This window comes from Dermacentor silvarum, chromosome 10 (assembly GCF_013339745.2).
Source record: "Dermacentor silvarum isolate Dsil-2018 chromosome 10, BIME_Dsil_1.4, whole genome shotgun sequence".
Taxonomy (NCBI): Eukaryota; Metazoa; Arthropoda; class Arachnida; order Ixodida; family Ixodidae; genus Dermacentor; species Dermacentor silvarum.
Window position 1 is genome coordinate 19,619,158 of NC_051163.1, and position 26,121 is coordinate 19,645,278.

General features: G+C 43.7%; 2 protein-coding genes across 4 annotated transcripts in view; both read right to left on the bottom strand.

Moving 5' to 3' along the window:
* Nucleotides 1–9,662, bottom strand: part of LOC119466058 (uncharacterized) — a 41,054-nt gene extending 31,392 nt beyond the window's left edge. For all 3 annotated transcript variants that reach the window (XM_037726553.2, XM_037726552.2, XM_049657319.1), the window contains exons 1-9: nucleotides 9,568–9,662; nucleotides 7,542–7,656; nucleotides 6,032–6,138; nucleotides 5,101–5,162; nucleotides 4,093–4,238; nucleotides 2,987–3,240; nucleotides 2,041–2,386; nucleotides 812–1,026; nucleotides 249–443 (exon numbers count right to left, since the gene is read on the bottom strand). In XM_037726553.2, the coding sequence (XP_037582481.1) occupies nucleotides 249–443; nucleotides 812–1,026; nucleotides 2,041–2,386; nucleotides 2,987–3,240; nucleotides 4,093–4,238; nucleotides 5,101–5,162; nucleotides 6,032–6,138; nucleotides 7,542–7,572 (1,356 nt within the window). In that variant the 5' untranslated portion in view covers nucleotides 7,573–7,656; nucleotides 9,568–9,662. The remainder of the gene's footprint in view (nucleotides 1–248; nucleotides 444–811; nucleotides 1,027–2,040; nucleotides 2,387–2,986; nucleotides 3,241–4,092; nucleotides 4,239–5,100; nucleotides 5,163–6,031; nucleotides 6,139–7,541; nucleotides 7,657–9,567) is intronic.
* A 7,817-nt stretch (nucleotides 9,663–17,479) lies between these two features.
* Nucleotides 17,480–22,691, bottom strand: LOC119430904 (CUB and sushi domain-containing protein 3-like). The gene is made up of 2 exons (XM_037698369.1): nucleotides 22,293–22,691; nucleotides 17,480–17,794 (listed from the first exon to the last, which is right to left on the bottom strand). Exons 1-2 carry the CDS (start codon nucleotides 22,689–22,691, stop codon nucleotides 17,480–17,482), a joined length of 714 nt encoding a protein of 237 aa, XP_037554297.1.
* Between the last annotated feature and the right edge of the window lie 3,430 nt (nucleotides 22,692–26,121).

Consider the following 26,121-nt stretch of genomic DNA (forward strand, 5'->3'; position numbering starts at 1 on the left):
TTGCCAGGTCTTTACGTGCACAGAGCTCCTACACACATGAAACTAAAACTGTCTAAACAGTGCAGAGGTTCACAAGAAGATGATGACTTGAAGTGATCAACAGTGGTCCAACAAGGGATGTAACTGGAATATGGAGCCAACGTTCCGACAAAGGGCCCTCGTCGGAACATTAGCTTCTCACTGAGGCTTCTTTCGTTTGGCTAATGTGGCCTACAGCAAATGGAAGTAAATATGTGATGCACACGTACGTCAGTCGCAGCCAGCGCTGGTTGTCCCCCATGCCGAAGTACTGGGTGGCTCAGGTAGTCGACGAGGCCTCCGAGGAACCTTACCAGAGGGCGCCCCTCACCAGGCTGAAGTGGCCGCCCCTGCAGATACTGCCGCAACTCCAGAGACAGCTGCTGCCCCGAGGAGACCAGGTAGCCCATGCGCATGCTCTCCAGCTGAGGAAGAAATGAATGATCTACGTGAAGACTTGTTCTGTCGCCATCTTGTGGCGACAGTTGTGATGATGCTAGCTCTGAGAAAAGACTATTGCCAGTGCTGCAAACATGGTTTCCGTTTCATATTTGATTGTAACACGCAGGTAATGCATTATGATAGGGTAAGCATAGTAATCATTCATTCTGATCTGTCATATTTGTTTAAATCTCTGCTGAAAGCAAGCCATATATCTGCATTTTTGGTGAGCTTGTCTTTGACAGATTCGCTGTCCCCGAAGACCACAGCCACTGGGGTCACTATTTGCATGCATGCTGACTCGTCAAGTTAGAATGATGATGATGATGGTGGTGATGACGATGGGACTTGCCTTCCACTGGAGCTGCGCCAGCCTGGCATCAGTGCACCCTGAGAAATCCGGGCTCCCCCACAGGGCCTGGCGGTCCAGCGATAGACGACAGGGGCGCTCCAGCCGACCCTCCACGTACAGTGGCTGTGGACATGCCTGGACATCCCGCGAGTGGGCTGCAGTGCGCTGCCACTGGACATTGTGCGACTCCTCCGCTGGACAGACTTCCGTTGACACTGCAGGCATCCCAAATGGGCGCAGCACTACTCAGCCAAAGACCTCTAATTTTCTTTCTTGCACAAAATAGCTGCAGTCGTGCATGCTTCCAACGACAATATTCAAAAGAATAGTCGAATTTCAAGTTTTTTCTCAATCCAAGCAAGAAACTAAGGGCAATTATACTGTAAGCTTTGAAGTGCGATGGGCTCAAGCGCCAGGCGGCCGTGCTTAGGGCTACCACAACAGCCGTACCTTGCTTTGAGCAAGCTGGTCGTTCATACTAAGTTACAAGGGTGGTGCAAAATGGCAAATACAACAACACAAAACTTACATCCTGTCAATTTGTTCAGTTGACCTCATCGTCCTATGCCACTTTTTGTCATTCAATAGGAAACCAGCCGGCATGCACGTGTCTGGCCCCTCAACGTGGAGAATCATGGCTTTTAGACTATGGCAATACAACCCTGAAGGCACAAGCACATATGCCTGTGTCCCCACAAAGGCATGCATTGCTGTAGCTTATTACCTGTCATATTACACCAAAATGTTCTACTTTCACACCACAGCTACAGCCTGCATTACGCACTGAGAGTTCACATTATCATTGTCACATTTCTTTTTCTTAAGTCATTAAACATTCTTTTTTGCATTAATATCTGTACAAATATGGTGCTTTTCAAACAACTTCCATCATCTTCTCGATAGGGACAAAGCCTTTTGTGGTCCTCAGATTGCTTTTAGCAGTACCTTAAATTTCCTTCTTTTTTTTCTGTTTTACTACAGCCTACTACGAAAGTTTTCAGAGTGGCTTAAAGAAAAGTTAGAATTCCTCACAGCTTCGTCGCTCAGCCTGGAATGCAAGAAGTATCCACTGAACTTTTTGATACGACAATGAATCTATCGCAACACAATTTCGATTTCTCTCAAACTCCATGCTCCAGAAAGACTATTATGGTTGGTAGCACACCTGAGACTGTTTACAAACATGAAGCAAGAGAACCCAAAAGCCAGAACGCCAACATCTCGCTCACCATGTGGTGCAAGCACCGTGACGAATGCATCGGCACGACCCGAACCCAGGGGGCCCGTCGCCACGCAGGTGTAAGTGGCTGATGACCGGGCTTCAGCCAAGACGAGACGCGAGCCAGCTGGGTAGAGGTCCTCGGTGAGCTCTGGGCTTCGGGGTGGCAAGAGACGCTCGTTGCGCAGCCACCGGAAACCCAGGGGACCCAAGGCCCCCGCGTGGGGGGACAGGCAGCTCAGCTCGAGCGGTTGGCCCTCGAGTAGTGTCACCGCCAGCGGTGACACCAGGGGTCGTGGCGCTACGTCTAGGCGCACCCGCATGCTCTTGTTCTGCACCGCTCCCCAGTCACTGACCTGCGCAACAAAACTTCGTGAGATTTGTGGCACATAATATGAAACTTTACGTCAGGCTTAATTAAAAAAAAAAAAAATTTTTTTAGGAATACCCCCAAAGGCCTTCTTGGTAGGGCATCACATTGAGGGGGGGGGATACATTAAGATTAAAGGAATGGTTCGCAAATGAAACAAAAGTAACAAAACACAGCAAGATGATTACAGGATATAAGTTCTTATAACGTGACTTTACTGTATTTTCACTATAATGACATCAGTTTACTGTATTTGAAATAATGCGTTATTCAACGCTTTTTTGTATTCTCGCATTACTACGACTCTCACATGTTCTTCTGCCTTTAACAAAATACCGCTTATAATGGAGTCGATCTGCATTTGGTGCAAAGTAATGGATTTGTAAACATAATGCATCAAAATTTTTACCCTATTGATTCCTGGCTATTCTTGTATCAACTACTAGACCTTTAATCAATATTCTTCTTCAAAGAGTCAGGCAGAGTTCAGCTGTCTCACTTTCTCTGAACCCACAACCTCGTCGCATTTGCTAGCAAAAAGCTGTAGTCACCGAGCTACCACTGAGCCACAGCCCAGGAGGAATACCTGGCATGTAAAGACGCCGCTGTCGAGGGTTGTAGCACGATCAATGCCCAGGAGGAGGGTGTACTGGTCTCGCTGGTTCTTGGCAACACGAGAGGTCCACAGGGAGCGGAATGGAACGTCGGGATCCACGGGGAAGCCATCCTTGAACCAGTGCACGGACAGGGCGCTCGAGCCGACCGCCATGCAGGCCACCATCAGTTCCTCGCCAACACGGGGTGTGCGTGGAGACACTTGCATCATCTCTATGTGCATTGCTGTTTTGAACGAGAGGAGGGGACGACACAGAAGAAGATACAGCATCAGCATTAAACAGAAGCTCCTCTGCACAAACAAGGCTCCTCTGTGCATATTAAAAGCCGCTGTTTCTTTCTTTCGTCTTTTTCTTTTTTCCAGAACTTTAAAACCCTGATATTCAAGGGAGTGGCTATCCCTTCTCCTGCATCATCAGTGCCTTGACTTTCTTTGACGTTAACGTGTGATGAGGACACTTCTTGTATGGCAGGAATGTGAGTACATGCCTGAAGCCTTGCCAGTATTTTACTGTGCAAAGCAGTAATGTCCTGCAAAACCAAGGCTGAGCATCTGTAACATCATGCTGAGTATCAAACTTTGAATTATTCTCATATGCAGGCTAAGAGAGACACAAAGGTATGATTTGGCATAGAGTGAGTCTAAGAACTGGAGATGAGGTTTGCAAAATATCAAGTTCATGGGATAACTAGCGTCGTCAAAATTAATTGCTAATAGACACTGAATAGACACCTTTGGCCAAGTGAAGTGCGCTTGTCAGTGTGGTTTTCAACATTACTATCTCTCTTTTTTTAAGTGCCTTAGATGTCAGTCAATGAAGTTTCATTGTCATGTCAATGCCAAAATCGCAGCTTGCTGCCAACCTTTTCCTGCCATCATCATTGCAATGCTGTTGTCATATGGCAGTTGTCATCACTGCCATCATCGTCATGTTTAATTGTTATGCCATTCTCATGGCTTTGCACAGTAAATGACTTGAAGATGCCACACGAGTCTAAGTATATGTCATTTTTGTGTGTCTGGTGATGTGCCAAATTGAATGATGAGCCTCTAACACCAACTGTTTACACTCTCACCAGGCTCTTGGCTGATCTGCAGGAACTCCCGGTCAACGGCAAAGGGACCAAGTTTGCCTCCCTTGAGCGCTTCCTCCAGGACTGACTCGACGGTGGATCGCTCTTCTTGACGGCCAAACAGGTGGAACTGGACCACAGCATTTGCCCTTAAAGAGAACAGTCCGGTGGCAAAGCAATTAGAAAATGCGCGATTGTTTCGATTTCGTCCAAAGAAAGACACACTGCATGTGCAGTCATAGACCCCGTACCAGTGTTTAGCACTTGGGAGCCGTCATCATCTAAATTTTCATTCCAACATCTCTCAAAATGTTCAAAGTGCTGTTGGCATGCCTTTGGCAACTCTACGAGGATGTGTAACTCTGCATGTTTACAACATGTCATTAATAGCATTTGCTCCCCACTCAAGTAATTATTCATTAAATCATCTGCACGCGTCAACCTTCTCTTTGCTCAAATTGCCACCAGAGGCACCTGCTTATTTGAATTTACTAATACAACCTAACTTAATATACTGCTTTAGTGTATCTTTAATCTACTATACATCACTGGGTCTTTTACTTGTATGGTTCCATAGAGAGATCTCTAAAAACGCAGTGAACCATGTTGGATGTGTCATAGTGTTTGTGGTAACAGCAATGAATTTAAGGTGTTAATAAGTAAAAAAAGTATTAGTGTATACCTGTCATCAAGTTCGTCTCCGTATTCAACCTGTTCTTTGACACCACACTACATCAGGCTTGCTCCGTGATTCATCACACATAAGACATTTTATGCTCCATTGGCATTCTGAACCCCAAAGAGTGACCTTTTCTTCAGAGCTTGCATGTGAGCTGAGTTAAACGGGAGAAAAGGAATTTGTTCCAAAAATTCCTTTGAGATGTCATGTTCTAAAGGGCTGCCTACTACATCTCTGAGGAATTAAGGCATTCCTGCAGTTCAACAAAATTGTCTCGGGGCAAAGCACATAAAGCGTGAAATGCTTGCTTGCAGGCAACGAGGTGAACTTACATAAACTCGAGCACAGCCAAGTTGTCCAATGCTTTGGTGTGGCTGGCAAATAGGGACTTCAACTGTGCAGTTAAAAAGAAAGAAAACAAAAAAGAATGTTTATGTAAAGTTTTAATGAAAATAATCAGCCAAAGATGGAAGCATTTCACAACTGGAAGTTGATTATGATAGTACAATTGTCGGCTATCAACCGTTATGACACTTGATTTGAGGTCCAAGAAGTGACCTTTAATCACCTTGTGGTTTCGAATGTTACGTGACCAAGCAAGATGCATGCAGGTTGTGCATTCTTGCTCATGCAAGCACACAGAATGCAAAAACTTTAAAATATCTACCGACATAGAGTTCTGTTAGTGCACTATAACAAAGTTTTCGGTTTTCCCAAGTTGGTAGGTTCCAAAATTAAGATACCCCAATCAGCACAGAAACATAAAGAATACCTGGTGATAGCTTATTTGAACCTCAGCTGCCTTTGTTCCAATAAACCTGACACACACACACACACATTCTTGGTGATCCCTTTACTACATGAAATTATACATGAAATTATAAATACCAACTGAAATGCGGTATGGCAAACAAGACTGTCATGACACCTTTCAAAAGTGATGGTTTCAGTGGGAGCACAGTACTCAAGTTTAAACAGAACAATTTTAAGTTAAAGATAATGTTTTGAGTTTAAGCTATCAAGAATAAGCTTAAACACAATGAAAAGATTAATGAGTGTGGACAAGGTCTCGGAACCGCGTCCGCGGTGGGTGCCCAGACCCACTAAAAAGACGCCGGACTCGAATCTCATTGATTTGAAATAAAGGTAATGTTCTTGCAGCTGAGAAAGAAACCTACTTAGTTTAGGGGTCAGCATATATAATTTCAAAGAGCACATAAGCGTAGCAGTTCAATTTAAAAACGTGGGGGATAATGAACTCACCGCCTCTTCCAGGCCTGCCTGCAGCTGTGAACGGCTCTTTGAATCCAACCGTGCCAGGTCAACATTGCGGTCGTAAAGTTTAACTTGCACAAGAAAACGGGTGCGACCTGTGTATGAGAGCATGTCATTACAGAACCATTCCATGACAAGTGAAACATGATTAATGATACAATCTTTAGTCAAGCAAAAAAAAAAACTAGTGGATAAATGTTCTCAAAAAGTCATCTCTCATCTCTCCAATTAAGTCTCTTAGCCAGAATCTAGCTAGGGCCTTGACGTCATGAGGTAACATACAAGGGTTTATTGGCCAGTTGTCTGCTCTTAAGTTCACATATTATTGCGATAGCAATTATATGGACACTTGAACCGGATTTCTGCCGTCGGCGTCGCCGTCGTCGTCGCCGTGGTCGTCGCCGTGGTCGTCGCCGTGGTCGTCGCCGTCGCCGTCGCCGTGAGGTTCTCTATAGATAAAATCTTCGCCGCGCGCCGTATGCCCGAGAGGAAGCGTGCGGGGACGCGCGCTATCACGGAGAGCGAGCGCACTCAATCTCCCACGCGCAAGCAAGGAAGCAGGAAGTTAGCGCCGGAGGGAGCAAGGGGGGGGGGCGCACTTCTCTGCCAACAACCGCGCTCGTCGCTCGCTCGCACCGTCTCTTATCTCCACACGGCTCTGACCTTTAAGTGCATTCGCCGCTCAGTCTCCGTTGAAGCGATAGACCGCACGTACCCTCGCCCGCTGCGGCGTATGCTTGCTGCCAGCGTTTTGACAGTCGTTGTCTGCTGTCATTCAGTGTGATCTCTTCGTGTTTGTGCGCGCTCACACTACGCTTGTTCATTCAGTTCGTAATAGTCGGGCCACATTTTCCAACGCACGCTACACACGTAATGCTGCCCGGATCGGCAGTGCAGCGCTACAGGTGTGTCCCTTCGCACGCGCTGCCCACGGGAAGCGCTTCTCATCAACACCACCGTTTCACACGCGCCTTCTCGTGGTCATCGAGTCTCTCTTCATGTCGGTCTACTTACGCCGCAGCACACCTGCTTACTTAATCAGCTCATGTTTACTACAATTCATATTGCTACCAAAGCCGCTCACCTTACTTCGTATGACATTGCTGTGTTGCTATCGCATTCATTGCTTCGCCCTCAGGGCGAAACTGTGACATTTTTGTGTGACGCCTGCGGTTAACTATGTGACACCTGCTCTGGCTAACACTCCGAAGATCTTGTACACGTACGCACAAACACCCAAGTAAGTTTCAGGGAGCACAGGGTGCCATGGTAGCTTAATGGTAAAGCGCCACATAAAATGCGAGTTTAGCTTTCACTTGCAGCATGTTGTCTTTTTTTTTTCGCCCGCTTCCATTTCCCCTTTCTTTATTATTTCTACACTTCAATTTAGAACAAACAGTTAATTTCCCCTTTGCTTTCCCTGGCCTCACTGTCTGTTTGCTGCACATGGTTGTAACTGAGAAGAAGCAAACAATACAATGAAGGAAAAACCACTCACTTGCGGGAGAACAGGTGCGGCCAGTCATCATCCAGTCTAAAGCCGGGATTGCACTCACAGTGAGGCTGTGGCCCAGCCTCGGTGCAGTGTTGGGTACAGTTCAGCTGGTTGCAGTCTGCAAAGCAATATAAAGAAACAAGATTGAAGAGACACTTCACTGAAATTTACAGATAGCTTTCTCATCAACATCAGTCCTAATAATTTATTGTACTCTCCAAGGCACCTTGCAGGTTATTACATAAGGCACATAAGGTATTAAATATATACTTCTCAATGTTGAACCATAATCTATAATCTACAATATTTCTGTTATAGCTTGAAGCCATGATTATATCAATGATTCAGTCATCTCATGGGCACTGTTTTCCATGAAAATTGGCGGGAGACCACTATATCACTACTGTTGACAAAAAAACACCTGCAGAGTACACTTTCAATGCCATGAGGTTGAATTGCTATTCAGGATTATTGTTGTTGTTGTAGTTATTATTATTATTATTATTATTATTATTATTATTATTATTGTTATTGTTATTATTATTACTACCATATTTATATGAATATAAGGGGAGGTTTTTCCCCAGAATTCTTAGCTTCGACGTCACCCCCCACCTTATACGCGAAGTTTTCCTTTAGGTGTGGCTTCACGGCAGTGCGAATTTTGCCTGATAGTGTGGCTTTACGGCAGCGCGCGATGCGATGCCGTGAAGTAACACCCAAAGGCAAAATTCACATATAATTAACTCGCACTCCACGTGTTGAATCTCCCTTCCCCCTATTTCATGGTCGTCATTTTGCGTTCTGGCTGTGTTAGTAATGCAGTGATTCAGGCAATCCCCGCCGAGTCTGAATAATCCGTCGGCTACTCTATATCGCCTTACATTAGTGTGCATACCTTTTTTCCTGGGTCCTCCTACTGCACCCTCACCTTATAATCGAATAAATACGGTATTCAATTTGAAGAAAGTAGGTTGGCAACTGTCAACAAAAGGGGCACCACACCTGCCCACACTTTAGGAAGGAGGGGACTGAAACATAAATTGAAGATATGAAGTAACTGAAGATACATAGAAGTTCACAGATTGAAGATAGAAAGAAGGGAAGTAAAAAGAAAACAAATCAACGCAGTGACTGGCAATGCAGAGAACTTTATCAATGCGTTCAGGCTAGGGGTGCGCGAAGATTCGAAGCTTCAAATACGAATTGAGTATTTCACGCTAACTATATTTGTATTTGTATTCGAAGAGGAACTATTCAGTATTTTCAAATATTAAAAAATTACTAAATGTTTTACAACAACTGACTGCTAAAGTATGGTTACTGTTCTCTGTGTAGCAACAATGCAAGGTATGGTGACGTTGCTCGTAAAAAAATATAGATAAGAGCTCTGTGAATGAGTATTCTGGCTGTGCTCACAAGGGGCAGCCACATAAACCATAGGAATGGAATGATCCAGTGTACCATGATGTCATGACACGTCGACCTCCATGGTTATGAAACCAAAACTGGTTCGTAGAAACGTGCATCATGGCGAACTACTTAGGGCACCCTGATGCATGCCAGTATGTATTTCTTCTAGAATTTAGAGGGTTTGGATCTTCACTTATGCACAAAGATGACAAGTTGTAAATCTTATGTCAATACTTCTTTAACCAGATAGGAAACAAAAGTATTATTGCAGCAACCAGACATATTCTACTTAGCTGCTGGCATAAAACATCAGCAGTGACATTAACCATTAACAGGTAGGCCCATTCCTTTTTTTTTTTTTTTCATAGAGAACCTATGTTACACAAAAACATTTCTAATGCAATGGACAAGCTGTCCCACAATGTTGTCACTGCGGTTCGCGTCTCCTGATGAACCTAAATGATGACATACGGTATAACCATTTTAGGTATGTCAAGGTCACTGTGCCTATAGATGGTAATGCACATATGGACAAGCTAAAGCTCTCTATTCATGTCAGGTGCCACATGTTAACAACCACATTTCACTTTAAACAACAAAGATTTTTCGTGCTCACCTAAAACTTGTTCCGGGCGCGCCAGGTATTCACACCGACTGCCCTTGTACTCTGGAGGACAAATGCAGGTTTGGGTTTTGCTGCCTATGTAATACCTGCAACAATAGTGAAACCACAGGACAGTTGGGTGCATGTGTCACTAGCTAGTGCACAAAGAGTGAGATGAAAAAAGAGAACAGCCTGAAAACAACAAAAACAAAGTAAGTGGTGGTACCCAAGTGGCACCACTGCTCTTGCAATGAATAAGTCTGTTCATTTGGTTTACAATTCCAAAGCAGCACTGGGGCTTTGATGAACATAGTGAACAGTGCAGAAGACAGGATTGTGATGCACGAACAGGACAGATGTTCATCGCATTTGTCCTGCTTGTACATCACTTTCTCATCGTCTGTACCGTTCGCCCATGTTGGACATAAACAAACTAGCCCAACTTGGAACTCTCGTGAGGCTATGAGAGTTGGGGAGCTTCATATGAGGCTATGCGATTGGGAGGTTTCGGACTCATTTTGACTATCTTGAGTTCTTTATTGTGCACCCTATGCTTGGTACCCAAGGGTTCTGAGTGGTGGGGGGGGTTTATGTTCACCGTAGCGAAACAGCACAGATGACGGGATGGGTGAAACAGACAGGACAATGCACTGTCTCGTCTGCTTCATCTGTTCCATCGTCTGCGCTGTTTCGCCATGGTGTTGGTACACAAGCTTTTTTGGAATCTGCCCCGTCGGAATGCAGCCATGGCGGCCGGGAATGGAACCTGTGACCTCATGTTTAGCAGCAGATCATAGCCACTCATTAACCGCGGGGGGCAGCAATGAATAAGTGACGTCGAGCTGATTCATGTGGAAACAAATTCAACACGCAGCTCACAATGTACCCGCTGCCTCTAGTTACAGTAAACCTATAAGGTTTACATGTAACAGGTTTACAAGGTTTACATGTAACAAAAGTCAGCTCTTGCGAAACAATTACGCACCAAATAACTCTTAAAACAGTGAGTATGCCGCAAAATCCCACCACTATGTTCCTTGCTGATAGGTTTTCTTGGTTATAAGGCCCGACTCCATAATGCTAACGGCATATATTTGCACAATGTCCCCCAACCAAGTTACCACGTCCTGTCTACAAGGTCTTGAGAAAAACTTACATTGGAGGGTTTCTACCATATTAAAAATCAATACAAAAAACAATAGCGTGCAACACAGGCGAACGGGTGCAAGGTTCATCATTTTTTCTAGAATCTTGCAGAACTGCAAAGATTGTTTTGCAGATTTGTTCATATTTACCAAAGTTGGTACACACACACACACACACACACACACACACACACACACGCACACGCACGCACACGTACACACACACAACACACACACACACACGCACAACACACACACACACACACACACACACACAACACACAACACACACACACACACACACACACACACATCTTTGTTTCAGCAGCTGGTATTTTTCTTTTTTCTTTCAGCAGCAAGAATTTGGTGAAGCATCAACTTACGATTAATCCCTCTAATCCCTTGCGAGCTTTTTTTTTTTTTACTGCCTTTACGCACATCCCGCCTTAATCCTAGCTTTTACACAGCTCAGCCCTGGCATGTAGATAAGTTCTTTCTTGTTTGGTGTAGTGCTCACTCCCAGCTATATGTTTCTCACTGATACATTTTTCCCAATTATAAAATGACTGAAGCTGCTGATGCTAATGATGATGCTAATCCCCATTATTGCTAATGGCATGTTTTCATAATGTGCCCCAGATACGTCACGTTGTGATTCAGAGGTCTCGTGAAAAACATCGTGGAACATTTGTACAATGCTAGAATAGACACAAAAAACCATACCGTGCAGCACAGGTGTAAGGCTACACCATTTATAATTTCTTCTAAAATCTTCTAGCACTAAAAGGATTATTTTGTGAATTTGTAGATTTTTACCACAGCTTTTTTTTTTTTCCAGCAGCAAGAATTAGATAAAGCAAGAACTTATGATTAATCTCTTTGATCCCTCGAAGACTTTTTTTTCTTGCTGCCTTCATGCAAGTCTTGCCTTAATTGTAGCTCTTAATGCAGCTTGGCCCTGCCATATAGGTAAACGTTTTCTTGCTTGTGCGCAGCGCTGCCCTTTCTATGCTCCAGCTTCATTTGGCGAGAAAGTTGAAATTGCTTCTGTAAAAAAAAAAAAAAAAAAAAAAAAAAAAAAAAAAAAAAAACCTGTCAAGAGTCATCGTGGAGCACACACGGGCACTGTAACGAAAAGGGTGCAGCACACACAAGAAGGTCATAAAAGTTCAATGTATCATGTGTTGAAAGACAGCTAGCTAGGAGGCAGAAAAAAAAGGGATCGGTTTCTGGGGGTACCACAAAGTACCGACAACTGAAGCTGCCATAAAGTATTACTGAACCAAAATGTTAATAAAAATGCATCTTAAAGTGACAGCCCTCAAACTACAAGAACCATTACTTTCTCATCATACTATTACATAGTTCAACAGCAAAGAAAAATACAGCATGGAGATGGCAAAAAAAAAAAAAAATATTGCACATTCAGCAGGATTATATGTGAAAGTCTATCCAGCAAGATACTTGCAAGCCACTAAGATTCCTCTCTAATAAAATGTTGAAGTTTCACCTGAAAGGCAAAGCATCAATTGCAACAGCAGATTACTAGAGAGCTATACGGAGAAAGGATAGCAGTTTTATCAGCTGTATAAACTTGGACATGTAGCAGCGCCAGCAATGCGCAGAACTGTTGTCGACGCCGTCGGGGCTCTCCAAAGAGTTATCAGATAGACAAATGTGTTTGTCTAAAGGAAGCAATTGTGTGTGTTATGCAAGCCTCGACTTGACAATGGAAGAAAGATGACATCACATCATGTCATGTTACGCGTGTCATGGCATGACATGTCATTCAGGTTGTGTTAATCATGCCATATTATATATATGTCATTCATATCATGAGATTTCATGTCCTATCATGCATGCATGTTCTGTCATTCATGTCATGATATATACATGTCTCAACATGCAAGTCATGCACATCTTGATATATAGCCAGTTAAAGAAATGGCTGCGGCAGCATCACGACAGTGTAAGAGGCTAGATACGATAGATAGACTCAAGGTGCCTAAAGTAGACAAAGAATGCTTTGCATTAAAGAATGGCAATGCAGCAAGAAAGCAAAACAATTTTTTTATGTGCAAAAGCGTCAATGATAAAGTGCTTCTCTCAGCATCAACTACATGTGATAGGATGACTAATATATATATATATATATATATATATATATATATATATATATATATATATCTTTTACTTGAATATGAAGTATGTACAGGTCCAGCCCCAAGTCCAGTAAGAGTAAACACTTTACATAACTCTCTTTACAAAGCTGCCTTGCCTGTGACAAGCCTGTTATGACTGGAATATTCTGTTTCAGCTCACCAGTTCGCTGTTTAACTGTTTTTTATAAGACAGAAGTTTTGTGTCTCATGACATTCACCATTCCATGACATGTCAATGACAACATTACAGGCATGTCATGTCTCATGACATTCCTTGTTCCCATAACATAATTTCATAAATGTCATGTCTCATAATGTTTGCTGTTTTCTTGACACAATGCTATTGACATGACATATGATGGTTGCTGTTCTAATGATACAATGCTTGTGACAGAACAGGCTCGTCATGTCTCATGACATTCACTATATTCTCAGGACAGAATGTTCACCACATGACAGTCTTGGCAAGTCTCATGACACTCGCTGTTCCCATGACAAAATGTTCATTACAAGACAGGGTTGTTATGTCTTGGAACAAACATTTTAGGAAAACCATTCTTTAATGTAATGACCAAAGGGTTTCAGAAGCACAATCCCTTAACACAGGCAGCCACACAATCTGGGCTTGGGCAACTGGCCGGGCGGTATTTTCTTGTTATCGCTTTTGCCTTGAAACCTGACACCAAGTGCTTTCAGAGTGCACCAGATAGGAGCTGACGGGTGGAGAGACGTGAAAAGAGTTGTTTGCGTGGGGACAACAGCACACGTTGCACAATCATTATCAGCCCTGCCTTTAAAAGCCCCACTTTCATATGCATGCAGTGCTGTCAGGAAGTGTGCGCACTCTGTTTTATCTTCCAGTTGTAACTTATCAAGCTGATTACTACATGTACGTAATAGGAGCCCTCATATGATCATAAACAAGATATCTTAAACAACACATGAATATGGCGAGTATGAGAAACTGCTAATCAAAAGGCAAATTTCGCAAATCAACATGTGGCCTGGTATGAGCAGGAATGGCTTCTTCATATATTGGAAGAATAAAGAGGGGGGGGGGGGATAACAGGAAAAGAGTGTTGGTAGAAGCGTTGCATTGGAGCTAAGTAATGACATTGGAATAAAAGATCAGCATAACTGTATTGAACTTCCTAATGTGTTTTCTAGGCATAAGAGATGTTGAAACCAAAAAATAAATAAACAAAAGAAATAAAAAAAACACTACTTTATCATATTATAGCCCACATTCTAATTGAAGAAGCTAAAATAAACTTATTCGGTATTATGCAAACTTTCTTGAACCAAGTGGACTTTCTTGAACCAAGATGAAGACATTAATTCCAATAGTTTCCAGGCCCACCAATTCCCACAAGGAGTTGTCAGGACGGTTTTGAAAACAATTCAAAGGGGGGAAAAATGCAGTAACATATAACACTAACAGAAAAATATTTTTCAAATAAATAAAGTGGCATACCAAAAGAATGTATACATGCATGCAAGTAAGATATGCAGTGCAAGAAAACAAGCCATGCTCTCGATAAGCAATGCAAACCATAGAGATAATTTACTGTTTAAGAATGAGTTATATGAAATTTTTAAAAATTATCCGTGCCAGGTAGCCCAATAATATTGGAGCTGGACCGACAAGAAATCGAAATGCCCAAATTACAAGCAAGTTTTCACTAATCAACCTTTTAGCTAATTACTTTATAGTGCATATTGCAATTTATGATTCAGAGCCAATGAGTTCTTAAAGCACATTCACTTGGAACAAGTTTTGAAAATAGCCCTAGTTTTGGATAAGCACCATGAATGTTGTGTCAAAATGCGCTGTTCCACTTACTTTTCCAACGAACACCTTCTTATGTATAGCAGGTCGAATATAACTGGAACACTAAAGCAGTTCACCGTCCACTTTGAGAATGCATATCTCAAAACTGGTGTCATCCTCGGAGCTGGTTCCCCATATGTAACACAGGGGACCCTGATCACGGGAAGGAAATTTACAGAAGAATAAAAATGGGCTGGAGTGCATACGGCAGCTAGCGCAATACAGGGGTGATTGGAGATCGCTGGGAGAAGCTTTTGTCCTGCAGTGGACTTTATCTACAGGCTGATGATGATGATGATGTATCTCACAGTAATAAGTTTACTGGAGCAACCTTGTTAAATAGTCAGTTATACACTTCTCTTGTGCAATCAAAGCCTGCCTCCTCTTAGCAACATCAAAGCCCAGGATTAGAATTGTGGTACCTGTCTCGGGTTATTTTTGTTTAAATTATTTCTGTAACTCATTTTTCAACACACGTTATGCTGCACAAAGGCAAAAAGGAAAACAAGTTGTGTCTTGGACGTGGCAGAGGTCACTGGAACGGTGCAGGGAACAAAGCACTGCTGAGCGTAACACAAAAGAACTGCAGGTACCTGTATTCTCAACTGATGAATTGAGGCCCAGATGGTGGCCAGCTGCTTTCGAGGAAGGGAGGTTACTAACACACAATGTACAATGCCAGTATGTCCACACTGTCTTTTTCGTTGTTCTTTTTCTTTCTGAAAGCTTGCGTCTTTCAAGTTTACTTGAGAACATACTGTATGTTCACCCGAGATGACATCCAATCAGGGAGGTTACAGTGTTTTCATAGCTCATGAAGTGGTGCTTCAAAAGCTATCACAAAGAGTGGATTTCGTTCAGTTACAGAAAGCAGACGGAAGACGCACAGCACTTTTCAGAACAGAAGAGCATGAAAGAAGAAAAAAAAAAGCGTATAGGTATGTGAATGTTTGTGTGTGTGCATGTTTGCACACACATGCTATCATTCTATCTGCCTTGAATCTATTGGCTTTCAAGGACGAAAAAAAGAAAATGTATGTTTGTACTCAAGTAAATAAAGTGTTGTTAGAACAGATTACACAGCATTAAAATGAAATAATTTAGAGTAAACATACAAGCAAGTTATTCGACCTAGACAAAAAAAGACGATAAAAAAATTTTAATATGACAGTTCTCGTTATGAAAAGCTCTTATCACACCTGCTCTGGGGAAGCTTCCACATATGAGAACCCATAGCTGCATTGAGCCACAATCCAATGCTATGTTGGACATGTTTTCTTCCTGTGTTTTCTTTTTCTTTTCGTTTTTGCAATATGATATATTGCATAAAAACACTGATTGCATTATGGAGTATTGTACCTCAACACCTGGGCAGTAAGCGATGGCACAATCGGAATCAGCCCATTAATTATGAGCACCTGGCATTCTCCAATGTGCATCGAAACGCGTTCAGCCCCTTAAGAGCACAGATGTTGTGGTTAAGGCTAAGCTAGTGCAAAACGTCTGACATTGTGCTTTGCATCACAAAGAACATCATAAGACAATGAGCCCCTGTGGTGTGCCTGGTCGGGTGTCGTGCAACGCGCGATGGGTGTGCTTGGTGTGGAGGCATGTCGCGACGTCTGTCATCCAATGGATAAGTGTGCACCTGTTATGACAGTGGCTCACTGATCATTCTCTACAGCAAAACATCAGCCATAGAGTTTCCTACTAAAGTTACTGGAAATAAATCTGGCGTTACAGTCATTCAGCCACTTTGGGAACGATGCGTGGGTTTTTCTACAATTTGGCATGGCTTCGTTGAGTAAGCAAAGTGCAGCCTCCTTTGCTGTTTTGTATGGTTTAGCTGTGCTGTGTGCAAGTTGTATGTTTCTTCATAGCAGTGGAGTGTTTTACGTTGACAGCTAATTGATCTTGCCAAGAAATTTCAAACGCATAAGTAAGTTTCGACACTGCAGACTATGCGTGCCGCTAGATCAGGATGGCCTGTGCTTGGTGACACTCTCCGTAGGCAACTATTTTATACATTTTATAGAGTTCTTTTTATCTGTAACATTCTGAAAACATTATGACAGTAAAAATTTGCAAATTCACGACAATACAGTCAAATCTCTATATAAGAAACATGGATATAACATGTAAATCTTGTAAATGAATATCACGAAGTAAATTTAATGTTTCTTGTCAATATCATGTAATGATATTTCTTGTGAATCACGTAACGAATATATGCTAATAACGAACATTAGATATAACAAATGGATTTTCGTGTTGGATGCGACTTCATTATACTGAGATTTTCAGGATGACTTTCAGGTCGTGGAACAATATGCACACATTGGCACGTGTACTTGTTTATCTTTTCTTGTGACCGCGTTTCACCGTCTAACAAGTGTTATCGCTCAGCGCAGGACGCGCCTGCATCTATCAGAAGTTTGTAATGGTCACTACCATGTGACAATTTTAGCGTGACATAGCGCTCTTGACAGGAAAGTAGTGAGCGCGGAATTATAAAGAAAGAAAACTCACGCAAGACAGATGATGATTCCTGTTTGGGTCAGTTTTGATAACGTCAATTTGGGCATGTTGGTAGATCATCGTGAATTTCAAACAGTGCAAAACAAGACAGGAACCAAAGGGGACAAGCACAGCTCAGTGCATCCCGTTCTGTCATTGTCTCGTATTCTGCTGCTCTAAATTCATGATTATGGTTTGGGGCACAAGATACGCCCCCTAAAGTACAAAATTTCCTTAGTTAAATTGATGATCCTGCATGTGTTACGACATCAGTTCACTGACCGGCAGGTGCCACCGTTGTGACAGAGGGAGGAGGACGCTCGACCGGCACTGCCGCTGCTGTCGGGACCGCAGCGTGGCGAAAACTGGCATTCGTCGCCGTAGAAGTCGCCGAGGCAGGTGCAGCTGTAACGGCTCCAGTCGGCCGCGGCCAGGCACACACCCGTGAAGGAGCAGTGGTGTTCGAGACAGGGGTCAGCACGCATGCTCTCGTTGACCTCGAGCATCTCGTACGTCAGGTTGAAGCCGTACACGTCCAGGAAGAGGTCCAGCACCCGGTGATGAATGTTGCCAGGCTCGCGAACCTGCGCTCAACATAATTTTACTGTTATACAGCTGAACCTCAATGTAACAAACAGTGATATAATTAATTATCGAATTTGACAAAATAAATATGAAGTTTTTTTTCTTGCCAATATAACTGTGTAACGGATATATATGCTTACTACAAAAATCTGATATAATCAAGGCATTCTTGTGGCGGATCTGTTTGTTATAGCAAGGCTTGAGCATACTGTTAATGATCCTGACTGTAAAGTGAGTAACAGCTAATAGAAGGAAATTCTAATTTCTTTTGCATATGCTTTGTTAAAGGATTATCGACACATACTTTCGAAACTGTAGAGACTGTGCCACACACTTATCACACATAAAAGGATGACACTCATCAAGTTCAAGAATTGGGAAACATAGGATGCTTTAACGTGATAGTTAACTAGGTCACAAAATGCTGACAGGGCCTGGTGTCGTCGACATTACCGTTATGACGCGACACAGAGCAAGATTTGCCAACTTGTAGCACTAAGGCTAGCTGTGTTGACGCTGTCCATAATAAAATAAACAAGAATGCTGCGCGTTCCTTCTAGCTGTGTGACAGACGTAGCGACTGCAAGGACAGAGTGAGCCAGTGTATCACGCCTTCATGACGCCGTTTACTTTTTAGGTACCGAAATTTAAACTGGTTTGCAGAAAAATGCGTAACAGCAAATTATTTAGAGTACTCTTGCCCTGGCAAGCAGTACATTTTACTAAAGTTTAGAGAGATTAGACGTTCATTTTGTGAAAAAAAAAATTATGCAGATCCAATTAAAAAAATTAGAAAAGAGAAGTGAGAAAATGCCATGACAGTACACCTTTCCTCTAAATTATTTAGCAGGCTTTCAATGCAAATAAAACAGCAGACGAGGCAGTGAGTGTTAACTACAAGTGCGAAGAATAACAACAGCTGTCCAACAAAGCTACTTGTCACCAAGAGCAAGCAGATGAAAATAGTCAAGTAAATATGAAAAGCAAATTAATCAACACAGCACTCCAGCTGACAGCTCACTCTTTCTGTTACCCTTAACCTTAGTGTGTATGGTGTATGTGCTGCACTGTTAAAGGCTATCAATTTTCATCTGTTTCAGCCCCTTGTTTGCGTGCAATTTAATTGAAACACCCCTGCTTACTGACGGATACGTCAACACATGACTGAATACTGTTATTTATTCTAATTTAACAGAATGTCATTTAATCTTGAAAGTAGCAAGATTATTTCAACGAAGAACTCATCTTCGGGCTGATTTGAAGAACACAACACTGGCACAAAAACAAAGCAAAGGTTCTCATAGACAATGTAAATGTGAATTATAACCAGCTGTTTATTTCTGAATAATAGTGCAATTATGCCTGTACTTCATTAACATTCAATGTTGTTAACTTTCAAGCTAACACTCAAGCTGTTAAAAGCACATGTTTAAGCCCCCCCCCCCCCCCCCCCTTCCACCCCATGTGTCACCTTCCGAGTTTCATATTGAAGAAAGATAATAATTACGATAATTAATTTTTAAGTTTCCCATCACTTATACCATATTTATCTCTGCGTCCTCAATAGTGACCAGTATTCAAACATAGCAACTTTTGCCACGTGGCATGATGACATAGAGAGGAGATGTTGCCTTGCCAACTTTTTTTAAGAAGTACTTTGCCTACAGCATTACGCACTGCAGATAAGCCTCAATGCAGAGTTTTAAATATTCTCCAGCAGAACAAAACTATTGCTCGATCTCTCTCTCTTCAGTTGTGAAGGCGCAACAACGATACCTGGCAATGAACACTCTACAGCCAGGAGCCTATAACACAAAAAATATAACCCTTAAGATAACTTGTTGGGGGGGGGTGTACATATTCCCTTCAAAATGCTGTTTTGCAAAAAGAAAAAAAAAAGAATATTAAAAAAACAATTTTTACGGCGCATACTGTCAATCAATTTCATGTGTAACAAATAGTGGCGTCAAAGTTTAGCTCTTACGTACTGCAAAAAAAAAAAAAAAAAAATTGCCAGCCTTACCATGTTTTGCAGTTTGTGAAAATCTTGAGAATTGAAATAATTTTAAGTCATTGTAAAGGTGTTTATTTACAGGGTGCTCAAGAGGGGAAATGTCTAACTCCTTTCAGAGGTTATTGCCCTGCGAGCAGCCAGAACCAGCCCGTACGTAAAAAGCTGCTGACATGCCTGGCTGGCCGGCACTTCTTCTTTAGATCTAAAATGGCGGTGATGTGCCTAGCTGACCGACAGTTCTTCTTCATTACATAATGATTAGACTTAGCAGCAGCCTCATGAGCTCTAAGCTAAGAGAAACGCAACTTATAAATAATTTTAAGCTGAAGATTAATACTAACTGCAACTTTACGAGCTTTAAACTTACTGAAATACAAAACTGTGTTAAGCATAACTAGAACAACATCTAAACTTCAGCAAATGCCACTCATTTCATAAAACCTATGCTGCACCGTCAAGTGGATAGATCTATTTGGTAGAGGATCCAGAAAATCAATTCCGAGGACAGTATTGCGATTCTATAGACATCAGGAACAGTATCAAGTAAATTTTTTTTCCCCAGCCAGATTTTAACTCATTCTAACCACTCTCTCTTGACAGGCAACTTCTGGTGATAACATCTGCAAGACGCTGCTTTTGTTATAGGAAATGGTAAAAGGAATATACAGTTGGAATTAAATTGTCGTGTTATCTTGGCCCTGTTACAAAAAGGGAATGCTGTCAAGTAAAGGCTTTATGCCAGCTGACCACTTAACAGACCAGTTGTAGAACAGCAAGTTTGTTCTTGTAAATGCCACATTCAATCAATTTTACGTGTATACTTCTTGTTTGAATAAAGTATTTCTTCTTCTGCGATAGTGATACCCACGTGTGTTTACAGATGGCACTTTTCCTCAACATAAATCTTAAAAAAAAAAAACATATGATGACGTTAACATCACACAAATTTTCATGTTTAAAGATTTACATAACCTAACATCATCCTTTAATCTCACACTCATTCAATTACCCACATTTCCATAACCTATTCAACACCTTCTTACAGTTCTCCCAAGGCTTTAGAAGACGCACCAAATTAACATAGATGAAAAAGGGAATGTGCTTTATAGCCATTCAATCACAACAACTAAGGTTAAATGATCAGCCTTGGGACAACAATGCACACATGCATTTCAACACATGCACTCGGGTTCAACGAAAATATTTTGAAAGGCTAACTGACGTCAAGCACGTATAGTGCATGGAACAATGGTCAATTGTTTGTTTGAGCTGTAATTCTAGCATGGATATAAAATTCTAATATTCAAATTGATCTAAACACAGTGCCACTAAACACAAAATGGAATTGCATATACTGCACAATTATGCCATTAAAAATTAAATTACTGGCAATAAAAGTTAAGACATTTGTTGATTTTAGTATTAAACTCTAAGGTACCTTCAGCACCTCCATTTGTTCTTCTACTGCAACTGCTAACATTTAAAATCAATGCCTACTGCAAGCTTATGCATATGCCATCCATCTTTTGCACGATGTGTATGCTCATGTAATATCACATAACATATTTTTTCACACAGTGTCCTATGTCTATGATTACAAAATGTCCTACAAACAATCAGGTGTTTGTTTTGTATGCACTTGAAAACCTATTCAAGTAGTGGGAGATGTTATGCTGTATTATATAGTATTATATAAAACACATCTGCAATATGTTAAGTACATTACTTTGACAATTAATCCTCCTGGTAACTATTTACCGAGCACTTCTTGAGTGACTAATATTCTAGAATTCTGTATGAAAATTACCTCACATAGCTTGCTCTCAAGATGAATCATTAGATGGAAAGATATTCGCAACATTTGCATGATTATGGAAGACTATAAAGAAAGCAACTTTAAGCAGGGCTGTATATGTTCATAAATAATCTCCTGGAGCTTCAACGTAAGTAATGAATACAAAATACTTTGTCTGATATGGTATAGTAATATAAGTATGTTCTGTTTTATTACTACGTCATAGATTTTAATACATCGCACGCGCACCTTGTTTTAGATGGACCAGCTGTAAGAAATATGGTTCTGCCTTACAAATGTCAATTCATTATCCTGAGAACAGTCAGCAACCTATTAAATTTATATAAGTCTACTATAAGGAGAAATACCCGCTCAAAAGAATACATAAACAACGTTTTCTTTCAAACATATGTGTGTTTTGCATGCTAGTGATCGCTATAAAAAGTGTAGCCAAGTTGCTCCTTTTACTAAAAATCAATATTCGCATGAAAATGAAAAGTTTCTAATATAAGATTCGAATGTAAGATTCAGCAGTAATATCTGAACGAAATAACTATGAGGCACAGATCATGCAGTGGATGAATACGAAGTGCGGTAACGGAAAACGAAACTTCAGATAATTCGAATTATATATCCTCTGCGGCGTGAAAGAGAACACTCCGAATGAGCAAAAACTCCCGCCAATCACCTGAAAGTCGATGACCATGACGGGCTTGTTGCTCAACACATGCGTGGGCTCGGACTCGGACGTGATGGACCCGATCAACGTTCCGCCCATGTTCAGCTGCTCGTCCGAGTAGAAGAGGTACTCCGAGACGGTCACACCCTCGCGCATGTAAAACTGCGTCAAATAGAGGGCCACCCGCTGCCGCGGGGCCGCCTCGAGCACCCATCTGCACGCGATGGGGACGGGGTAAGGCCGGGGAAAGCCCGGAGTGCTTATCACACCCCGGGGTCCGCGCAACACGCCGCCACAGTCCCGGTACACTTCTGCGGCTTCGGCGCGCGGCGCGAACACCGACACCACCGCGAGCAGCACCACGCAGCAGCAGACGACGGTAGCTGCGGCACAACACTGAGCTGTCATGATAAAACCACGGCCGTTACCGCGCCGGCGAGTTAGTACACGGAAAACACCACACCACCACTTGAACCACAAAGAGACACACTTGTTTCGCTGGTCTTCACTCCTTGCCTCCCGCGGAAGCGGCGGGGTTCTCAGATGTGAGTCGGCGGCTTCGGTGTATCCTGCAGTCCGCGACGTTTCTTGGCCTTCGCGTATTCCGACCTCGCTGGGCAGCAGCAGTAGTAGTAGCGCTGAGCGAATCGATCACCGAGGGACGTCGCGCGGTTTCCCGAGCTCGCCTCCATCGGATCCGAGCTGTGTCGGAACGCTGCTCCTGGAACAAAGTGGCAACCGGGCGGAGGATACGTTGTGCACTGCAGCCCGTGTGTAACGAGCGGCTGGGCGCACTGCTCGGCGCGCGCGCGCGCGCGTGCGGAGAGAATGGGGATTTAGCTAGCGCGCCTCTCCGCTTACCGCCACCTTTTTGAACGATCGATGCAAGAGCAGCAGGAGGCCCGGGCTAGCTGGATCGGAATGGGAGGCTGCAGCGGTGGCGACGACGTCGGCATTAACCCCAGCGCCGCAGGGCGCGCGGACGCGCAGTGAATGGACGCCGCTCGTCGTTCCATCGGCCCGCTCCGAAAACGACGCACAGTCCGGCGAGGCAAAACCGGTTGCAGTGTTGAGACAACTTTGCACCGCCTCGCCTCATCGACGCCTCCGGATTCGGCGTTGGGTTCGGGCGCTCGGCTCCGACAGCCGTGGCGGGCTCCGGAACGCGGGTTCCTCGCCGTAGCAGACGCCCTTTTTACGTCAAGGCGCTCCGCTGGTTTCGTTGGCAGCCGCGCGGAACACTCGCACGCACGCACTTGCGCACACAGAACGCACGCTCGCTCGCTCGCGCGCGCTCCGCCAGCCCGTCGTCGCCCGTCGCGACATCTATCGTTGGATCAGCAGACATGCGTCGCATCGGTTGCTCCCGGCGGTTGACTAGCGACGCGACCTATTTCGCCACACGCATGCAAATACAAAAGTCGCCTGTGAATAGACGTTCGTGGCGCGTCACTTGCGTCAACGCTTAGGGGCCCCGGAGATACAGCGTACTAGTTGGTATATTTCACTCGCACAAACAGCATACGGCGCGCGGCGATAGAGAGAGATAGCGAGAGACGGAACAAAAAGGCGCGAAGTCTCACACGTTTAAGGAAGCCGTGATCCCATGAGCTGACATGTTTGTTTTCGAATTGAAAGACTGAAAGGACTTGATCAACTCGCCGGGTGTTTTGAAGTTTTGAAGTATACTTACGTTCAGAGAGCAGAAGTGATGTACGCAACTCGTAAAACGAACGCAGTGTAGTTGGTGTATCCCAGATTGTACTACCACAAAACACCAGCTACGGGGCGCACGTGCTGAAGCCTTGACAAGCTCGTAGATAACTCTATAGTGCGCGTCAAAACATTGACTGTAGCCAGTCTAGATATTGTGTCCGGATTGGCTGGCGCGCCTGAACCTGTCAACCGCTCCCAGCAACCGGCATAGCAACGGTGAGACGATCGCGTGAGGAGTTTCGGTTTGCATGGTTGCAGGATGGTTACAGGGTCTCTTTTGATTGCGGTGTTCCCATAATGAAGTTAATAATAAGTTACGTTTGGACGACTCGCGGTTTACTGTACTATGCAGTTGAGCCATTGTAGCGCAAATAAAACACACAAAGACCAAGACTGGACACTACGTAACGTCCGTGGTTCTTTGCGTCTGTTTTATTTGCGCTACAATGGCTTCACTCTTTAGTGAATATTCTACAACCTAGATTTCACACCCTTTGGGGCTTTTGTTTCCCATAGATATCCGTCATTAATATTGCGTACACTTCCTTTATTTTTTTATACCGCTGTCACAGGGCCACTTTCCATGGCGATTGGCTTCCTCCTACAGCTGGCGCAAGGGTGTCAATCGCGACCGTGAGCTTCCATCCCCATCGGGTTTGATCGCGATCGAAAGCGCGCCGTGTGACACCGGTATTATGCACTTGGCGCTCGCTACTTTCCTGGCGAGGACGCTACGTCACGCCGGAACGCTTACGTTAGGGTGGTTAGTCATGCCGTTCGCGTAGTATATTTTTATACGTGCTAGTTTTTATGAAGGAGGGTGGGATTGAAAAGCCCTAGGATAGCGAGAGAGGGTGGAAGGAGGAAAAAAGAGAGAGAGAAGGCGTGATAAAAGTGGACTTGGTGTTTACATCAACAATGGCTTCGTCTCAATTAGGTTCATGATTACTGTGCCGTACCAACGCCTTTATAGGAGGCGTTGGCCGTACAGACCTAATTGAAAGACTGGACAAAGAAGAGGCAACACGAGTGTCACGTGTGCCTCAGCCATGTGTCGTACGTGTGTTGCCTCTTTCTTTGTCCCGTCGGTAAACTTATACTGTACGCTTCAGTAATTGCGGTGTTTACGTGTTAAAACGAACTTCCATGCGTTACATTCAAAACGAAGACGATCTCCAAATCGATGTAAAGTGACGTGAGCGGCTGCTGCGCTAAATAAAGGAGACGCAGCCGAGATGCGGTGATTACGGTTTGGAGGACAACATCCCAGTGGGTGCAAACAGAGTGATACAGTGATAAGAACGTACCATATATGGGAGTAAACGATCGCTAGGCCGGTGGAAGTGATGTTGTGGTGCGATTTCTCTCTGTCTCTCTTTCTCTCTCTCTCTCTCTCTCTCTCTCTTTTTTTTTTTTTTTTTCGTTCGGCGCGCTTCTAGCCGATGCCAACGCTTCGGCCGTTTCGCTAGTCAACACGGATTCACACGACGCATGTTCGGTGGGGGTCGTGCGCTACTTTGGCGAGTAAAACAGCGCTTGCATGTAGGCTAGCATTGCAACTCCGCCGTGACATAGTCGGCGCCTTTGAGACTTCACTGTACGTTTCTGAAAAAAACGTCACGCGCGCTCGGCGCCTCTCCAAGAAAGAATACGGGCTTGTGTGGTACCCCCCCCCCCCTCCCGCTCCCCTCCGAAGGTTGCGCTCTGGCGCGGCTGTAAGAAAGGCGGACAGTACAACAAAAGTGAGCTGAGAGGTTCGGGCGTGCCTTTGCGTCGCCGCTGCCGCCTAGCGTGTTTAGCAGGCCGCCCCCGCCGCGTAGTTTCCTGCTGGAAGATTTATGCCGGTGGGTCTGTTGTCAAAAAGACCCGGTCCCCTGGCGACCCTTAACGGCGTCGTTCCGGAAGTCGTTGAACTTGGGGAGTTGAGTAAATAGCGGGGCCCCACCCACCCACCCCATTCGTCGTTGGCTTCGAGTGGTGCACGTGTGGCGATGTCATTCCGCGCGGTCTTTTGTCTCCTGCGTACGTTTTGTCGAGGGCTTTCTTTCTAAGCGGCTTTTCATAAAGCGTTTTCGAGCGCCGCCGTAACCGCTCGAGAGTTGGATTGCGCGGACGACAGCTG